Source organism: Globicephala melas, chromosome 16 (genome assembly GCF_963455315.2).
Source record: "Globicephala melas chromosome 16, mGloMel1.2, whole genome shotgun sequence".
NCBI lineage: Eukaryota > Metazoa > Chordata > Mammalia > Artiodactyla > Delphinidae > Globicephala > Globicephala melas.
Window position 1 is genome coordinate 24536352 of NC_083329.1, and position 17256 is coordinate 24553607.

The 17256-nt window shown below is 51.3% G+C and overlaps 2 protein-coding genes across 3 annotated transcripts in view; one reads left to right on the top strand and one right to left on the bottom strand.

The window, feature by feature from the left end:
• Positions 1 to 11823, top strand: part of COL17A1 (collagen type XVII alpha 1 chain) — a 98516-nt gene extending 86693 nt beyond the window's left edge. Inside the window, exons 34-57 of the mRNA XM_060286070.1 lie at positions 621 to 656; positions 879 to 959; positions 2070 to 2105; positions 2633 to 2710; positions 3592 to 3645; positions 3765 to 3806; positions 3969 to 4022; positions 4482 to 4541; positions 4856 to 4882; positions 5210 to 5242; positions 5323 to 5397; positions 5705 to 5755; positions 6227 to 6352; positions 6849 to 6986; positions 7316 to 7384; positions 7717 to 7857; positions 8330 to 8419; positions 8520 to 8630; positions 9114 to 9260; positions 9544 to 9888; positions 10367 to 10504; positions 10748 to 10810; positions 10966 to 11046; positions 11407 to 11823. Of these exons, the coding sequence (XP_060142053.1) occupies positions 621 to 656; positions 879 to 959; positions 2070 to 2105; positions 2633 to 2710; positions 3592 to 3645; positions 3765 to 3806; positions 3969 to 4022; positions 4482 to 4541; positions 4856 to 4882; positions 5210 to 5242; positions 5323 to 5397; positions 5705 to 5755; positions 6227 to 6352; positions 6849 to 6986; positions 7316 to 7384; positions 7717 to 7857; positions 8330 to 8419; positions 8520 to 8630; positions 9114 to 9260; positions 9544 to 9888; positions 10367 to 10504; positions 10748 to 10810; positions 10966 to 11046; positions 11407 to 11459 (2129 nt within the window). The 3' untranslated portion in view covers positions 11460 to 11823. The remainder of the gene's footprint in view (positions 1 to 620; positions 657 to 878; positions 960 to 2069; positions 2106 to 2632; positions 2711 to 3591; positions 3646 to 3764; positions 3807 to 3968; positions 4023 to 4481; positions 4542 to 4855; positions 4883 to 5209; positions 5243 to 5322; positions 5398 to 5704; positions 5756 to 6226; positions 6353 to 6848; positions 6987 to 7315; positions 7385 to 7716; positions 7858 to 8329; positions 8420 to 8519; positions 8631 to 9113; positions 9261 to 9543; positions 9889 to 10366; positions 10505 to 10747; positions 10811 to 10965; positions 11047 to 11406) is intronic.
• A 1541-nt stretch (positions 11824 to 13364) lies between these two features.
• The window catches only part of SLK (STE20 like kinase), a 56658-nt gene continuing 52766 nt past the window's right edge, over positions 13365 to 17256 (bottom strand). For both annotated transcript variants that reach the window (XM_030865542.3, XM_070043861.1), the window contains one exon: positions 13365 to 17040. In XM_030865542.3, coding sequence (XP_030721402.1) covers positions 16894 to 17040 — 147 coding nt within the window. In that variant the 3' untranslated portion in view covers positions 13365 to 16893. The remainder of the gene's footprint in view (positions 17041 to 17256) is intronic.

Here is a 17256-nt window from a genome sequence, read left to right on the forward strand (position 1 = left end):
TCTTGGAAGTCCTCCATGCACATTCGCATTTTCAACCCTCTAAGACACAAGGCAGAGAAGAGATCTGTTAACCTTTACATGACTCGGAGTTTCCCAGACCACGGAACCCCCTCTTGACTCTGTGTAGACCCTACTACTGTCCCAGGGAATTAGCACCTGAGGGGCACTGGGAACCAGGCTCTACCCCACAGGCTCACTGCCTCTGCTCTTTGACCTCTCAGTGCTTTTTGCACCTAAAGCAATTCCTAGTAAGAGCCTGCAATGCCCAGTGTGGGAGAAGATAGAGTGTGGGAGGGGGAACAGCTCCTGAGTCAGCTCATTCTGGCCTCACCACCAGGCAAACTCCAACATCCACAAATGAAGCCCCTTCGCAGAGTCCCAGCTTCTTCCAAAAGCTAATGTGGGCCAAGAAGATTGATGCTCGAGCCTCCAGGGTCTCCAGTGCAGAGATTGGTGCTTAATGCATCCTGTATGCTCCCCTTCAGTTCATTAAAATGCCTTCAGCCTGAGGGTTAGAAGCCCAGGAGTGGGTCTCAGATGCAATCAGAAGCCTTGAAAATGATTCACTGAGCCACTAACTGATCCTGGGAATAACCACTCTCCTTTGCCTCCCCTCCCAGGTGAACCGGGAGCTCCAGGCAGGATCGTGACTTCAGGTAGGTAGACCCTGCACTGCGCCCTGGCTCTGCCTCAACACCCTGCAAGTCCGCGGGCTCCGCGCTTTGGGCAAGGCGCAGTGCTGAACGCTTCCAGTCAGAAGTGAGGAGGGTCGGGGGATTTCAGACGTAATACTGGCCCAACCTGGCCCACAGCCTGGCCTGGGTCCCCTCTGAGCGAGGAGAGTGGGGCTCAGCGTTCAACGTGCCTTCTGTTTTCAGAGGGATCATCGACTCTCACTGTCCCAGGTCCCCCGGGACCTCCTGGAGCCATGGGACCTCCAGGACCTCCAGGTGCCTCAGGTCAGTCTGTTTTCTTGCTTTGCCCCAGATCAGCATCAGGCCTTGCTTGCATCTGACTATAGCAGCATTCGCTCAAATCCTGAAACCCGGGCCGGAACCCGGGGAAGAGTAGGAAGGGGCTGAGAAAGCCCCTCCCAGACAGCCTGGTGAGCCCTGGTCACTCCCCAGCACGTATCCTAAGCCCTGCATGGCATTGCTTCACTAGGTCCCCGCAGTACCGTTGGAGGCTCGAGCAGGCAAATGACACGCCTAAGGTCACACGGATAAGAAATAGCAGAGTCAGGGTTCGGCCCAGGTCCTTCTGCCTCCAGAACCAGTATTGACTTGTCAGAGTCAGTCCTCAAATTGTTTCCTCTTGGAAAACAACTTGATAATATGCATCAAGAGCAACAAAAGTGCGAGGAATCTATTTGAAGCAAATAGCCCCAAATTGTCCAACAATAATGAGACGGCTACAAAAATATGAAGACTTAAAGTTGTTAGCAGATAACAGTGTTATTTAAAAGGGCAGGTGACACAACGTTGTAAATCAGCTATACTCCAATAAAAAATTTTTTTAAAAATAAAAGAGCAGAATACTAGATAATGTGTGCTCTGTAGTTGCAACTATATTTATATAAGATAAAAAAATGCTGGAAGGAAATACAACAAAATGCCTGTAAGTTAAAGAATTGTGGGTGATACTTTTTTCTATTTATCCAAAATGGCTGTTTTTTTATATCTATTTTTTAATTATTTAAAATGTTTGTGTGTAATATGACCAATGCAAGTGTGGATCGGTCTTCCCTCCTGATAAACTCCAGGGAGACTGGGGACACTGGGGGTGTTTAGAAGTCCCTAACCATCGGAGGACAGTGTCAGAGAGGGCAGTCCTGCCCATCCCAGGGGCCCCAGTGCCTGGCAGAGGAATTCTCACTGGAATGGACCACAGGGCTGGTCTCAAATTGCTTATTGCTTTCAAATAAGCAAGATGACCTCTTTGGGCCACTGTTCCATGCCTTGTGAGGAAGGTACTTAATGTACCCAGGCACCTGTCTTTTCTTCAGTTCTTTCTAGAACTCTGCCCCTAGAGGTGTGATAAAACCTTTTCTTCCCCAACCCCATTTCCAGGTCCCATTGGCCCAGCTGGTCTCCCAGGACAGCAAGGTATGTCACACCCTGAAAGAACGCATGACTGTAGGCTGTGGAGAGCTTCCTTCCTGGGGTGGCCCTGCACCCCATCTTTAAGTGAGAGATGTGCATGTTGGGAAGGGAGGTGAGGGGCCACCGGGCTCTTCTCCAAGGCCCCGGCAAGGCCTCCGTAGCCAGAGGAGACACCTCGTCCCACCTTCTTCCATGTTTCTGAGAAGGTAGGGGTCCTCCCGAAAGGGAGATTGAGGCTCTTGGGTCAGGATCAAGCTCAGCTATCTTCACAGGCCTCAGGCCTCTGGTGACCAGATCCTGAGAATCGTGTCACTGTCCAGCAACTTACCCAAATATCAAAACACGGACTCCAGGTCCTCCTGGGGTGTGTCTCGCTCCCAGCCAACACTCTGGCCCCGCCCACAGTCAGCTCAGCCCCGCCCACAGTCAGCTCCGCTTGGCCCTGCCCCACCCCGAGCACCTGGGCGGCTCCAGAGAGAAAGCACTGACAGCTGCAGGCGGTGTCCCCCAACTCTGTGTCCTCCCCACAGGCCCGCGAGGGGAGCCAGGACTTCCTGGTGAATCGTTCATGGGCAGCAGCAGCTCCATCTCTGAGGTCCTCTCCGCCCGTGAGTGCCACCGTGTTCTCCGGGACAGGTGACACAGGGGTGGGAGTGGGAGAGGTGGCCATGCACTGGGGCCTGCGGCAGCTGCACCAGTGAGTCATCGTGAGCCCCAGTGTAAGGATGGCCAGGTTCTCTCGCTGAGAAGGAACAGCAGGGGTTTTATCAGCTGTGGAGGATGAGTCACAGGGGATGGCACAGCTGTCAGAGAGGCTCTCCGGATTCCAGGAGGCCTCTGAACCCAGCCCTGTGAGTGTGACTGGAGGAGTCCTGAATCCCCCACACCATGAACAACGACGAGGGTCCCTGGGTTCTCAGCCATAGGCCCGGCCTAGGAGCGCTGACTCCTGGGTCCTCCGGTTCCCAGAGTCCTTTAAAGAACCCAGGCAGAGATGCCGCTGGGCCTCCCACCTGGGCACCTGGCCACCTGAACAGCAAAGACAACGCTAGCCCTGGTCTAACAGTCACCACGTGCCAGGCGCTCTGCCTTGTCGTCCCACCGAGTCTGCACAAGGCCCTTGTGATGTAGGTCTTGGGCCTCTGGTTTACAGTGGAGGAAGCTGAGGCTGAAAGGTCAAGAACTTGCCCACAAGCTGGCAGTGATGAGGCAGGATTTGAACTCAGGCTGTCTGACACCGAAGCCATGCTCTTAATCATCACTGCACACCCCCATCAGCCACCAGGGAGCTCGACTCAGCCCTGCCCTGCCTCTGAGCAAAAGGCATCTCTAGCAGAGGGGGTCTTGGAGGGTCCTGTGCCACGACCCATGACCCACGGCCTGGTGTGTGGGTGTGAGCACAAGCACCGAGGATCCTGGTGAGGGGTGAGGCTGGCGGAGAGCAGCCTCATGACAGCTTTTGCTCATTTCTGGTTTCTCCTTTCCACAGAGGGTCTTGATTTACGAGGTCCCCAAGGCCCACCTGGACCACCTGGGCCACCAGGTGAGCACCTCAGGGATCTTTGGAAGGTGGGGAATCTTGGGGGCAGGGGGCTCAAGGCACTTAGTGAGGAAGCCAAGATCCTGGGTTCAGCATTGCCTCTTCCTCACCCTCTTCTACAGGACCATCCATTCCAGGACCCCCAGGACCCCGAGGCCCAGCAGGTGAGAGCTAAGCAATGGGAGATGAGAGACGATGGGACCCAGAGCCCAGGCTTCTTCTGGGCCGGCTCTTAGGAAAGAGCTTCTCTGTCACTTCTGCTCCTGGGCAGAGTGTTCCTGGCCCACCTCTTGGCATTAATAGGTCTTGGGTGCTCTCTTACCTAGGGGAAGGCTTGCCAGGCCCACCAGGCCCACCAGGATCTCTCCTGACCAGCTCAGGTAATGCTGGGGAGTCAAGTCGCTCCTGTTCTCTACCTCAGCCCCAGCCCATGCCATGGTCATGGGCACACAGCCTTTCTGACCTACTCACCATGCTTTCTCCTTCTGACTTTCCACCGTGTGTTTGCATAAACTCCATGCTACCTGCTGTGTGGAGAGAAGGTAACTGATGCCAACCCAGCCACCCTGAGAATCCCTGGTTGCCCAGCCTGGGGGAGATCTGCCTTTGGGAAGCTTCTGGGCCAACTGGGGAGACCTAGTTCCTGTCCTCAGGGAGCCCAGCTCTGATAAAGTAGGTAGGACACATGCTCATGAAATGAGATAAATGCTGACAGTATAACATAGAAACATATGGAAATAACTTTAGAACATTCTTTAGCCCAGAACTTGTCTCTAGTAGAAAATTCATCCATCCATCCATCTATCGTCCACACTCAAAACTATTTCCTTCCTCTACAGAGACCTTCTTCTCTGGCCCTCCAGGCCCACCTGGCCCCCCAGGCCCCAAGGGAGAGCAAGGTGAGCACCGTGTCTTAGGGAGCGCAGGAGCCTGTGTGAACCCCAGCTGACCCCAGCTGACCCAGCTGGTGGCCGGGAGAGTTCTGATGAGGCTGGATGAGCGGGCCTTCACCCTCCTGCCCTATCCCATTAGGGGCTCAGCAGCCTGCAGCAGGGCGTGGGGCGGGGGGTCGGAAGCTCTGTCAAGAAGCCTTGTCCTTGTCCTGATGGGAGGAGAGGCACGAGGGGCCCTGGAGCCCCGACTCCTTCCCCACGGGCCCCTTGCAGTCACAGCATCTGGGTGGGACCTGTCTCATGACTGTCTTCTCCTCCAGGTGCCCCAGGCCCCCGAGGACACCAAGGTAAATAGAACTGGCATCAAACAAACCTGGGGTAGGGGTGGGAGTGGCAAAGGCTGACCTTCCAAGATCCCTGAGCTTCTTGAGTTTGGTCCAGATGAGGGTAGATCAGAGTGTGTCTCTGATGGTTAAGAACTTACATGTGTGCGTGCGTGCGTATGTGTGTGCGTGTGTCTGTCTGTGCGGCAGCTCTAGATACCACCCAAGGGCCGGTGCTGCCCCAGCCATTGAATCTTGGGGAGCCTCGGGAGGGAGGTGGTGTCTTGGGCTGGGGCACGGGGAGAAGGAGGCCGGCACAGCTGACTGTTCCCTCTCTGCTGTGTCCCTCAGGCGAGCGAGGCCTCCCAGGGTTCTCAGCCTCAGGTAAGTGCTGAGCCCCCTGCTGCCGACTCTGCCGGAGCCTCTCCCCACCTGGCTGACTGCCCTGTGTTGTTGGCCTCCAGGCTCCAGTTCTCTCGGACTCAACCTACAAGGACCGCCAGGCCCACCCGGCCCTCAGGGACCCAAGGGTGACAGAGGTCAGTGAAGGTGGGGAGGAGTGGGAGCAAGGCTGGCTCCCAGAGCCCGAATAGAGGGCAGCGAGTACTTGCTGATGCTACAGACTTGGAAGGAAGAAGAGGCTGAAGAGAGGAGAGCCTGGAGGGAGAAAGGGACGGGGGTGGGGATACAGTCTGCCCAGGGAAGCTGTGACACCATTGCAGAAATGAGACTGAGAAACATGGGACAGTTGTTGAGCCACAGCTGACAGTGTGGTTGAACTTGAGGAACCAGGGGAGGCTTCCTGGAGGAGGTGATGCAAACAGAGCTGCTTGTTTTGGATTCCAGGTGATCCCGGAGTCCCAGGGGCTCCCGGCATTCCCAGTGGGCCCTCTCGAGGTAAGAACCAAAGGTGCCCAAGTTCTTCTCTCCTTCTTCAAGCGAGGCTGATCGTGCCAGTGAGGATGTTAATTAACTAATTCATTCACTTATCCATGATTCAGTGTTGATGAGATACTTTCTCCACGTGCTGGGATCTCTGAACTGCCTTTAAGGAGGTTACAAGTTAGCGGGGGTGGGAGGGAAGGATGCCTGCACGATAAAGATGACTAGCAACGCCGATGATGAATGACGGCGAGAACAGAGCCTGGGAGCTAGGGGTTCAGGGGCGAGGGAGGCCATGTGGGCGGTGAGCAGGTTGCCGAAGAAAAGGGAGGGCTCGGCCTGGGAGAGCTCCTAGGAGCTCTTTGCCACTGTCTTAGTTCTCCTACTGAGAAAGAATCTCCCTCCTCAGACTGTAAAAGCATTGCCTGGGCTCCCTTGTTGGACCCCAGGGTGGAGAGACCAACTCAGAGGCTTTCTCTCCTGCAGGGGGATCGTCATCGAGCACCATGTTCACGCAGGGCCCACCAGGCCCACCAGGGCCCCCCGGGCCTCCAGGCTCCATCAGCAGCTCCGGCCTGGAGATTCAGCAGTACATCTCTGACTACATGCAGAGTGAGTGCCCGGTGCCTGAGTGGGGCAGTGTGTGTGTGTGTGTGTGTGTGTGTGTCTGTGTGTGTGTGTGTCTGTGTGTGTGTGTCCACGTATTGATACACAGACTTGTCCTCACCCCAGCAGAGGCTCGTACACCCACCTGCTCATCCACATGCACGTGCGTGCGCACACACACACACACACACTTTCATACTGGTGTGCACTCCCCCAACCTCATCCATGTGCTGTGGAGGTGACGGTGTGATTTCCACACATGTGGGCACCAGAGCTTTGTCAAATGGGTGGCTGACTGGAGTCTTGTTACTCCACAGCCATGGAGATCCGCCTGGCCGAGCACAGAGCCTGCCTCAGTTTCTCCATCTATAGCAAGGGGAGCCTAGGCTCCCTGCTGGCCCTGCCTTGGCCCCTGTGTGGGATGGGTGGCTGCATTTCATCAAGTACTTCAGGTCACCTCTGTGGGGACAAGCCTGACTTTGCTTTATTTCTTTGTTGGCAGGTGACAGTATCAGGTCTTATCTATCTGGAGTTCAGGGTCCCCCAGGCCCACCTGGTCCCCCCGGGCCTGTCACCACCATCACGGGTGAGACTTTCAACTACTCAGAGCTGGCCAGCCTCGTCGTGAGCTACTTACAGAGTAAGCCTCTCCCCAGCCCCTGTAATGACACCTTCCTCCCAGGGTCCACGGTTATTCCTGGAGTCTCGTCTCTTAATTTGCTGTTTGCTTTGCCCTTTTTCTGAATGTGATGTTCAATGCTGAATTCACGGTAATCAGGCCGCCGAATCTAGCTTCAAAAAAGGTTTGTTCAGATTAAGAAATATAGACATTATAAATAGCCTGCTAACACCCCCGTGCATTCATTGCCCCCAAACGGAAACAGCTGGTTGACCGGGTCTGTGATTCTGGAGTAATGAGTGCGTTGCTTCAGTACCAGCTAAGCGGGTAACCGGTTTCCTTCCCCACAGCTTCGGGGTACAGCATCAGCACGTCCTCCACCTCCATCTCCTCTGAAGACATCCTGGCTGTGCTCCAGCGTGAGTCGGCTGTGGTGGGCTAGAGGGTGGGGTGCCTTCCCTCTCTCCTGGCCGCACTTGTCAGGCACACTTGGCGGTCCCTTGGGACAAGGAGCCACTCCCTCCTCGCTCCCAGCAGCCACTCCCTCCTCCCTCCCAGCAGCCAGCTGGAAAGGGGGCATCAGCTCTCCCCTCTAAGGCCAGGCAACCGGGCAGGAGCCCCTTCAGCTCCCGGAAGCTTGTTGATGTCCCCCTGGGGGTCTGAGAACCCCCAGCTCACACGTCACTCGGGCCAGTCTGTGGGGAGGTTAGGCTGGACGTGTGGTCCATACCGGCGCCTCCTCTCCTTTCAGGGGATGACGTGCGTCAATATCTACGGCAGTACCTGATGGGCCCTCGGGGTCCCCCAGGGCCACCAGGAGCCAGTGGAGGTTGGTCCCTCCAGTCTTTGGACTACGCAGAGCTGAGCAGCCGCGTCCTCAGCTACATGTCCAGTGAGTGTCCGCCTCCGTGGCGGGGCAGGCAGCGGGCGGGACACCCCGGAAATGGCCCCCTGGCCCTCTCCCGCCAGGCTGCACCCAACCCAGAGGGAGCGGGGGCGCTTCAGAGCTGTTCAAACCTGTGGCCCCAGAGCAGGTCACGGAGCTGGGCGAGGGAGGCCAGGATGAGTGTCCCGGGCACCGTCCTGCACACGACTCACATGCACACTTCTCTATGCACACACGCACACACCCAGCAGGAGGAGGGCTGTGGGCACTTCTGACCTGCACTCGTCCCCGGCCCTGGGGCCTCTCCTCCGTGGCGCCGTTACCCTCTGCCGGTCTCTTCCCGCTGCCCCTCTCGCCCCTATCCCAGCCTCCGCTTCTGTTCAGGCTGCTTCTGTCTGGCTTCCTCTCTGACACGGTGTTTCCATCTGCCCTTCCCTGTCTGATCTGCATCCATCGCAACTTGGGATTTGTTCCTCAGGCTCCGGAGTCAGCATTGGGCTTCCTGGCCCCCCAGGGCCCCCAGGCTTGCCGGGAACATCCTACGAGGAGCTCCTCTCCTTGCTCCAAGGTACGGCCGAGCAGGGCCATCTGACCGAGTGCTTCGGGGTGGACGGCAGAGCTCCTTGGCCCAGGCTGTGACCAATCCTTGCTCTTCCTTGGTGTCTCAGGGTCTGAATTCAGAGGCATTGTTGGGCCCCCAGGTCCCCCTGGGCCACCAGGGCTCCCAGGCAGCGCGTGGTCCAGCATCAGCATGGAGGACCTCTCATCCTACCTGCAGAGTAAGGAGTGAGGCAGGCGAGGGCTGCAGCCTGACCTTCAGGGCTCCCGCGGGTCTGAGCCAGGGCAGCCATGGAGGGCTCAGCCCAGGCACCAGTCCTCCTAGAGCGGGTACAGGGCCGGGCTCTGGGGCCCTGGAGGGGGACACACTTGACGTTGAGGTGCTTTCAGCCCTGGCAGGGGGAGAAGTGGGGGGACACCATGCGTCCAAGTCACGAGAGAACTCAGGGGCCAGCGGGTGACCAGGTGCCCAGCCGGCAGCCCCAACTCCCAGCAGCAGAAGGGCTGAGGGGAAGGGATATGATTTGGGTTGAAGGAGGCCCGGGACTGGGGGTGGAGAGCAGTGGGGAGCAGTCACCCCAGGGGAGGACGGGACACGCGTGTGGGGGCCTCCCTCACCGCCTCCTTCCAGACGGGCCCAGGCTGGGAGTTCCGCCGTCCTGGCAGGGGATCCCTGATCTTTCTTTCTCTTGCCCCCTGCTCAGCTGCTGGCTTGTCATCCATCCCAGGCCCTCCTGGTCCCCCTGGCCCCCCAGGCCCTCGAGGGCCCCCGGGTGTCTCAGGAGCTCTGGTGACATACGCAGCTGAAAACAGCGACAACTTCCGGAGTGAGCTGATCAGCTACCTCACAAGTGCGTGTCCCTGACGTCACTCTCCCTCCTCCATCCCCTCCCAGACCAGGCTTCTCCCTGTGAGAGGGGCAGCCAGCGGAGCTTGAAGGGAACTGGAGGCCAAACACATAAGCCGCCCTGGTCGGTCGAGGAAGCCCGGCTTCCTCCCAGCCCACATGCTCCCGCTCGGTGCGAGTTCACATCCTGCTCAGGCGTGCTGAGGCCCTGGGAGAGACACCCCCCAAGTCCCACTGCTCTGTCTCCCCCAGACCTGGCTCCCACTAATGCCGCTTCTTCCCCACAGGCCCTGACGTGCGCGGCTTCATCGTCGGCCCGCCGGGTCCTCCCGGGCCCCAGGGTCCCCCCGGGGACAGCCGCCTGGTGTCCACGGACAGCTCCTACAGCCGGGGCGGCAGCTCCTCTTCTCTCGGTCGGGCCTCTTCCCACAGCTCCTCCACGGGCATAGGAGGAGCCAGCGGAGGCTCCCTGGGCGAAGGGGGAGCCTTTGGCCTGGACACAGGCCGGGGCCGAGGCTATGGGGCAGCGGCAGAAGGCGGCATGTATGGCGGTGACGGTGGTTTCGGGGCCAGCTTTGCTGGAGGTCTGGATTACAACGAGCTGGCCGTTCGGGTGTCTGACAGCTTGCAGCGTAAGTGGGGACACGTAGGCTTCAGCACTGCGGGGTTACAGGAGCATGTGAGCATCTCCACATCCAGGAGGACAGCAGTTCTGGAATCAGACGGGCAGGGACTGAAGACAAGCTTAGTTCAAGGGGCCCAGTCGGGACTGGAACCTATGCTGCAGGGAACAGAGATGCTGGGGTCTTTGTCCTTTGTTTTCCCAGAAGAGTCTATATGACTATGAAGGTTTTCTGGTGGGGCTGAGGGAAGGCTGTTGACTAAGCCTTTCCCGGGCGGCTCACCAGCACAGCTATGCAGTAAAAGGCCTGTGAAACAAGCCCACGGAGGCGAGACGTGCCTGTCAACAGGGGAGACTAAGGAGGCTCTTCCCTCGCTGCCGCACAGAAGAGTTTGGGATGGGAGCCAGTCAGAGGGCACCGCGCTCCCACCGTGAGGAGGGTGCCAGGTGACCCCTGCTGCCTGTGCCCACCACTCTGGTTTTTACAGGTCAGGGCCTGCTCCAAGGGATGGCCTACACTGTGCGGGGCCCACCAGGCCGGCCTGGGCCCCAGGGGCCCCCTGGCATCAGCAAGGTCTTCTCTGCCTACAGCAACGTGACCGAGGACCTCATGGACTTCTTCAGAAGTAAGGGCACGCCCCGATTACTTTCCCAACACTTCACTTGCCGTGTAGTCTGTTCCACAGAAACCAGTCTCCCCAGAAACCTTGTTAACACTTGAGATGCTGAAAATCGGATAAATTCTGAACCGTTTTCTTCTTACAAGTCCAAACTCTACCACCACCTGCCTGTGTCAGTCTGAACGAATCACTTTACCTCCCAAGCCCCAGGACGAGCTCTCGTCTAAGGCCAGCTTTTCCCCCTTGCAGCGTATGGAGCCATCCCAGGACCCCCTGGGCAGAAGGGAGAGATGGGCATCCCTGGCCCCAAAGGTAAGTGGTGGCAGGAAACAGCCACCAGGATCCCGTGTTAACGACTGCCTCTTGTGGGAAGCAGCTCCCTTGCCAGCGCCGTGCTGGGAACATGTGCGGCTCCTTCAGGCCCTGCACTGTGCCTCGCTTAGCCGTGCCCCCTTCTGTCCTCCTAGGTGAGAGAGGCCCTGCTGGGCCACCAGGTCAGCCTGGGCCACCCGGCCCTCGAGGACACAAGGGAGAAAGAGGAGACAAAGGTAAGCCTCACTTGCCACAGTTCCTGGAGTGCTGGGAAGCAGGCCACGTGTTCCAGAGCAAGCCTGAAAATTTTAGGCAAATGCCAGCTACGAAAGGCAGGTACTGGCAACAGCATACTTTGTGTAACTATCAAATGAACAGCCAGGGAGAAAGGAAGAAGAATGTCAATGCAGGGAGGAAAAGGAGAACCAGGCTGGTAATGAAATAGGGTAATCAATTTCAATCAGTTGACAGTCTTACAGAAGAGTTCATCTTTCAAGCCGGTTTTGTAGTGGTCACAGTTACTGTAATTACCCAAGCGGAAGTCCCCACAGACCACAGGACATTTTCTAACTTCCCATTCATCTTCCAACTTCTAGGTGACCAAGTCTATGCTGGCCGGAGAAGGAGAAGCATCGCCGTCAAGCCATGAGCGACCCTTGGCGTAACAGCCGCCTGGACCAGTTCTCGCAGTGGCTTATGGCGCTTATGTCAAGACCTCTCCAGAGGGTAAAAGCTGGAATCTCACTGTCCTACTGAGGCAGCACAGCAACTAGAACCCTTATCTTAGTCTGGAGCAAAATATATGTATGTAGAATTCAGTCCAAGGTACGCAGTCTGAAACAGCTTCACGGGGTGGACCCAACAGTGGCCGCATGCAGCGTGGGAGGATGAAGCTGGCCTCCCTGCTGTCCAGGCCTGAGCTCCTCGGCTTCTTTAACACTGAGCTCAAGCCCCAGCCTAGGAAAGCCAGGTACATAAAAGTTGTTTCAGGAGCCCTTGAGCTTCACCTTAAAAATGAGCCCAGGAAATGGAAGATGGGATGGGGGGGGGGTGCCTTCCTGGGAGCCACGTGATGGGACTGTTCTGGTCAACGCTGCAAGGCTGTGCTCTCACCTCCTCTCTCCTCTCTTCACTCTGCATTCTCTAGTCATAGACAAAACTCTCAGCTGAAAAAACTTAAGAAATCCACTTCCCGTGAGGTGGTGACAGGGTTTCTACTAGTATTTCTATGTATCACATTCCCACTTAGGAAGTTTGACTGCAGCTATGATCTGTCTCCATAGGTCCACGCTAGAGTTGATAGTATGTTACACTGAACTAGGTTGCAGCCAATAGGAAGAGAAAGGCAGGGGGCAAGGAGGAAAGAAGGGGAGGGGAGGGGAGGGAGAGCAGACTGCCTGACACCGGAAGCCGGCACCCCTGCTCTGCACTTATGAAATGCATGGGGGACTGGGCGCAGTTGGTTTTATTGCACTTTTCAATGTCTACAAATATTCACGTGGTCTATTAGATGAGTCATTTCAATTGCAAAATTTCCAATTAAAGGGTTTTTTCTTTTTTAATATGCTTAATGTGATCCATCTAACCAAAAAAAAAAAAAAAAAGACGGGAGGGGAGGAGGGAAGAAGGAAGGAAGAAAGGAAAGGAGGAAAAGAAAGAGGGAAAGGAAGAAAACATTTTCGGTTAATTTTGACATTTTACTGTCTAATGAAAACTTATGTATAATGAATGAACGCATCGTGCCTTTCTCATATGTTAGTTTTACCTAAAGGCTGACTCAATTTGTTTTTGTAATAGTAGCTTTAGAAGCTCAAGTATTATATCCCCTTTAATGATTCTTACCTTGATTAACCAGACTTTTGAGTTTTGTCCTAGTTATGAGATCTGCCTATCCAAGCTATCCCAAAGTCTTCATAGAATCGTATGCCCAAGAGAAATACGGTAAAAGCCCAAACTCGCTAGCTTCTCTGGACAGAACCCAGATATGAGATATGTCCTCAGCTGGATGGCGGTGGATCTTAGCCTCTTTTGTTTCATTAAAAAAAAAAAAAGTCAAGCATGAGCTCCACAGTATGCAATGCTCCTGGATTAGAAAATGACATGCTGTGCCTCCCTCCATCCAAACTGACCACGTGCCAAATGGTCAGCCTAGTATGTCTACTGAATCTTGCGTGAATGATGAAAAGAGGTTGTTTTTAGCAGAAGTGACGTCACAGTTTGTGAAATGTTTGGTGAGAAAAATAATCCATTCCAAGGGGAAAAAAGGACATAAAAAAAGGTATATATACATATGTCGATGGAAATATTTTAAGTACCACCCAAAGGCGGGGTTTGGGCAATGGAAGACCAGTTACCAGTCCCAAGTTACCAGTAAAAAGGACCCTCTTGTGTGTGATGACTACAGATGGTCTGGAATGCTAGTAAGTCTGAAGGGTCAGAAGATCTGGAGGACTGCGAGTTTTAAAATATAATTAGGATTTTAAAAAATGCTACAAAATGTTCTCACACAGGACAATCTAGTTTCAAATAGTCCCAATAAAAGACTGCTTCCCAAAGTAGAGTAAGAAATAACTTTATTTTTCATTTGCCAACCCCATGATTGAAAAGACATGTTGCTCCCAAATAGACAAGAGGCATTTTCTGAAACAAAATTCTTTCTGAAAATTTAGCTTGTGAAGTTATTACACTGCAAATCAGAGAAGGATTACAAAAAGCTACAGCCAACATTTAAAACTGGTATCACATTCTACCCCAAGCTTGGTAACAGAAGTTTTAAAGCTGTATCAAAACCATGTCAGCCACAGGATAGCAACAGTAGTGGCATTAACTGTTGTGCCTTCAACTTAAGAAAAGCATTTAAAATATCCCATTTCCTATAAAAGATCATTTCCCAGGAAAGAACTGATTTATTCAACCAGAAGCCTATTAGAACTGGAACTACAGAGCTCGCCGCCTCCGCCTCACAGCTCTACATTTCCCTGTAATCAACAATATCTCTAGCTAATCATTTGACAGAATTTGGCTTCTCAGAAGAGTCTTTGTCATTTAAGCACAGTGTGGAATGGGGAAAAAAGTGTGTAGTTACAAGGGAACTAGGAGACTACAAAAGACAATCACTTCTGAAACTCACTGATGCTCAAGAAATCAGAGACCCTCCATCACAGTGGGTCTCATATGCCTGAGAGCTTTGTGCTTGAGGAAACACTACTTAGAGGTAGCTCTGGTTCTGGTTTATATTTAATTACAATTTGCTGTATCCTGTCACAGGAAAGTTTCAACATTTTCAGCAAGGTATAAGCACTCCAAATTTCCTCCTTACCCACCCTATAGCTTCCCCATAGAAAACGGTAAGAAAAAGCTTAACTGTGAGTCCACATAGTATGGCGGCTAATTCAGCAATTCACACCCGACCATGGATTGACAGGACTAGGAAAGGCAACCTGGTGCAACGAGCTCCATGAGCTAGACCTGCAGAAGCGTGGTGGCCTGGCGTGTCCACAGCACGCAGGGAGAGGAGGGGAGGCTGAGTAATTAGGGGGCACACATGGAGAACTTCTTCAATGCATTTCATAGCACATTCTGCCACAGCAACAAAACCACCAACTCAGGAATGCCTTTGACTGCACTCTTTGATTTCAAAGATGTCTGTGTCCCTCCCCAACCCCCCACCTACACTTCATGCAAGAGAGAAGGCTCACACTTCTGTACGTGAATACAGGGCCTACAGCAAGAAGTGGGCAGGGATGGGTACAAACAGCATGGTCTATACAACAAAATACCATTTGAAAAGATTTATGTAACTTTAAGTATTAAAATGAAGGTTTTTACCTCTACATGAATATCATTCTGTAGTCCTGCTCCTACATGCACATGGTCTGGTCACTTTTGAAAGAGAACTCGAGCGTGAACAAGGAATCCAAAGGGCAGTTTTACGGGAGATGCAAGAGGTGCTAACAAACTTACCAGCGTGTCAATCGTTCTACTCTGAGTCTCTTTATTCAATACTCTGTCAACTTGAAAGGAAGAAAAAGAACCAAATATTCAGACCAAATTAATTATGTGCCATAAACTATTCAGCACACAGGATATCCTTTAAACGATACTGAAAAAATGTCCACTGCCTGAAGTATTAATTTTTAAAAAGCCAATAAACTGAAAATTTCAAAGGAGAAAGTGGTATGAGAACCTTCTTCCTCTCTCCCTCTTCAAATAAATCATTAAATACACTGGGTAACATTATACTGTCATTTCTATCATAACAATATAAACAATTTCCATCATCACCCTGAACATTACTTTATAAAGATATATATTTTAAAAGTCTTTCAAAACATTTTTCAACCCAGCATTTGAGAATAAAGCATTAAAAGAGTTTCGTATACAGTAACACATTCATGTGATAAGTGTATGAATTTACAACCATACATAATATATGTATATATATTTATATAAAAAACAAACTTGGCCAGAAGTTAAGGCTACCTACAAAGTTGTCCAAGTAAATTATGCTTGTCAAAACAATTACAAAATTAAAATCACATGCATTTTTAAATCATCTAAACCACTGAAAAAATAAGGTTCAGCATTCAAAGTTTTCAAATTAACTGCAAGAAAGTGCTACAGATATTTACATTTTCTTAACATGAATCAGTGTTCCCACAAAGTTGCATTTGCATTTTTCACGAGCCTCAAATGTAATATAACTAAAAACTGAAATTTCTACAATTTGGTACCTGGCACTCATGACAGAACAGGCGCACATGGCAGGCAGCAAGCTTCGTCTACAAATGGACTGTCTCACACCCGAAATACGGTTTATAATACTGTTTCGAGCTGACACGTGCTTGAAATTCTAACCCTCAAAAGGGACTAGAGTGAACATTTCATTAATAATTACACGTATCAGCACCCTCACGATAAAGGTTTCAGGCTTTTCCCACTCAAATCAAAGTAAATAATTTAAACATGGAACAAAACAAAACCAAAATATAAATGACTTGATCTCAAAACAAAGAAAAGTCATTTCTGATATTTGCCTAAATATTTTAAATTCTTAAAAACTATTCTGAACAAATGCCTCTTTTAAGATTAATTTCATAAAAATATATTCATAAATATAACTCAGAGCCTGCCAGCCTCCAACAGTTTTAAACAGAATTTGCTAAGATGGGAGAATTCATTTAACCAGCTCATGTATTATTTTAGGAAATAAGCTGAGATAGCTGTATCTGTATTTTTTTTAATTTGGTGAGTTTTACATTTCCAATTTGGACATCTAAAAGCTACCGTTTATTTTTTTCATCTTTCCAACTTTGTACAACATATACTTTAGGATGAAAATTTCTATCAATTGGTAATAGGAGCAAGATTTAAAAAACAATAATGCTTAATGCTAAGGGTGTTTTGTCCCTGTTGAATCAAAAAAGGAAATGCAATTTTAGACAACTGAAATTTAGTGTTTTAGGCACTATTTTAATAAAACTAGCACCCTTAATTATTAGCTCATGTCTAAACAGGTAAGTATTTTAGACAAATTATTGAAATAATTTTTCTCTTTTAAAAGAGTTTGATGCTAACATTTAAAGGTAACAGATTTATTTACTGAATCAATATCATATTTTGAGCAACTCATAGTTTTTTCATGAGAGCTGATACACCAAAAAATTAATCCAACTCTCTACAGCAGTTTCAACTATAGATTTTAGGCATCATTGAGAAGTTAAGTCAGGAAAAAAGATATTTAGTAATACTTAAGTGACGTAACAGGGTTTTTTTAAATAACTTTAAACATTATCTCTCTACCAGTTTTTCAGGTAACAGTATCTAAACAACACAATTTTTAAGATTATATACAAAAATCACCTTAGGGAATTACTGCAAGATGCTACTTTGCCAGCATGGCCCAGCATCTGTCTTAGTGCCTTTCCCTTTATCTTTGCTAAACAAAACAAACAAAAAAACATCTGGAAGGTGAGGCAGGTGATTGTCTTCGTGAGCTCTCTGATACAGACTATGGCAGAAGATGAAGAGAACAGAATGACATACTGAAGAAGACAAACCCAACCACAGAATGCTTCCCATTGTTACGATCCAGTGGAATGCAAGCTAGGAATAGGATAGAATTTGGAAATCCGGCTCTGTGTTGATGGGTTAAGGCATTCAGACTCCCCGGTCATTTTAAAGAACACTTCCTGTTCCTGTAGTTTCCTAGCAAACTCCTCTTCCAGTGTCTTAAAAAGGAAGAGAAAAAGAAATTATGCACTGGTATTAAAAACAGAATTTACTCTGACAGCCCAGATAAAATTATTTGCCCCAAAGACTTTGTTATCCTAAGGGAGAAGAGACTGCTCAACAGCTAGGACCACAGGCTGTACAGCCAGCCCAGGGTTCAAGTCCTGGCTCAGCCACATGAATGGATAACTTGGGGGTAATTACTTAACTTCTCT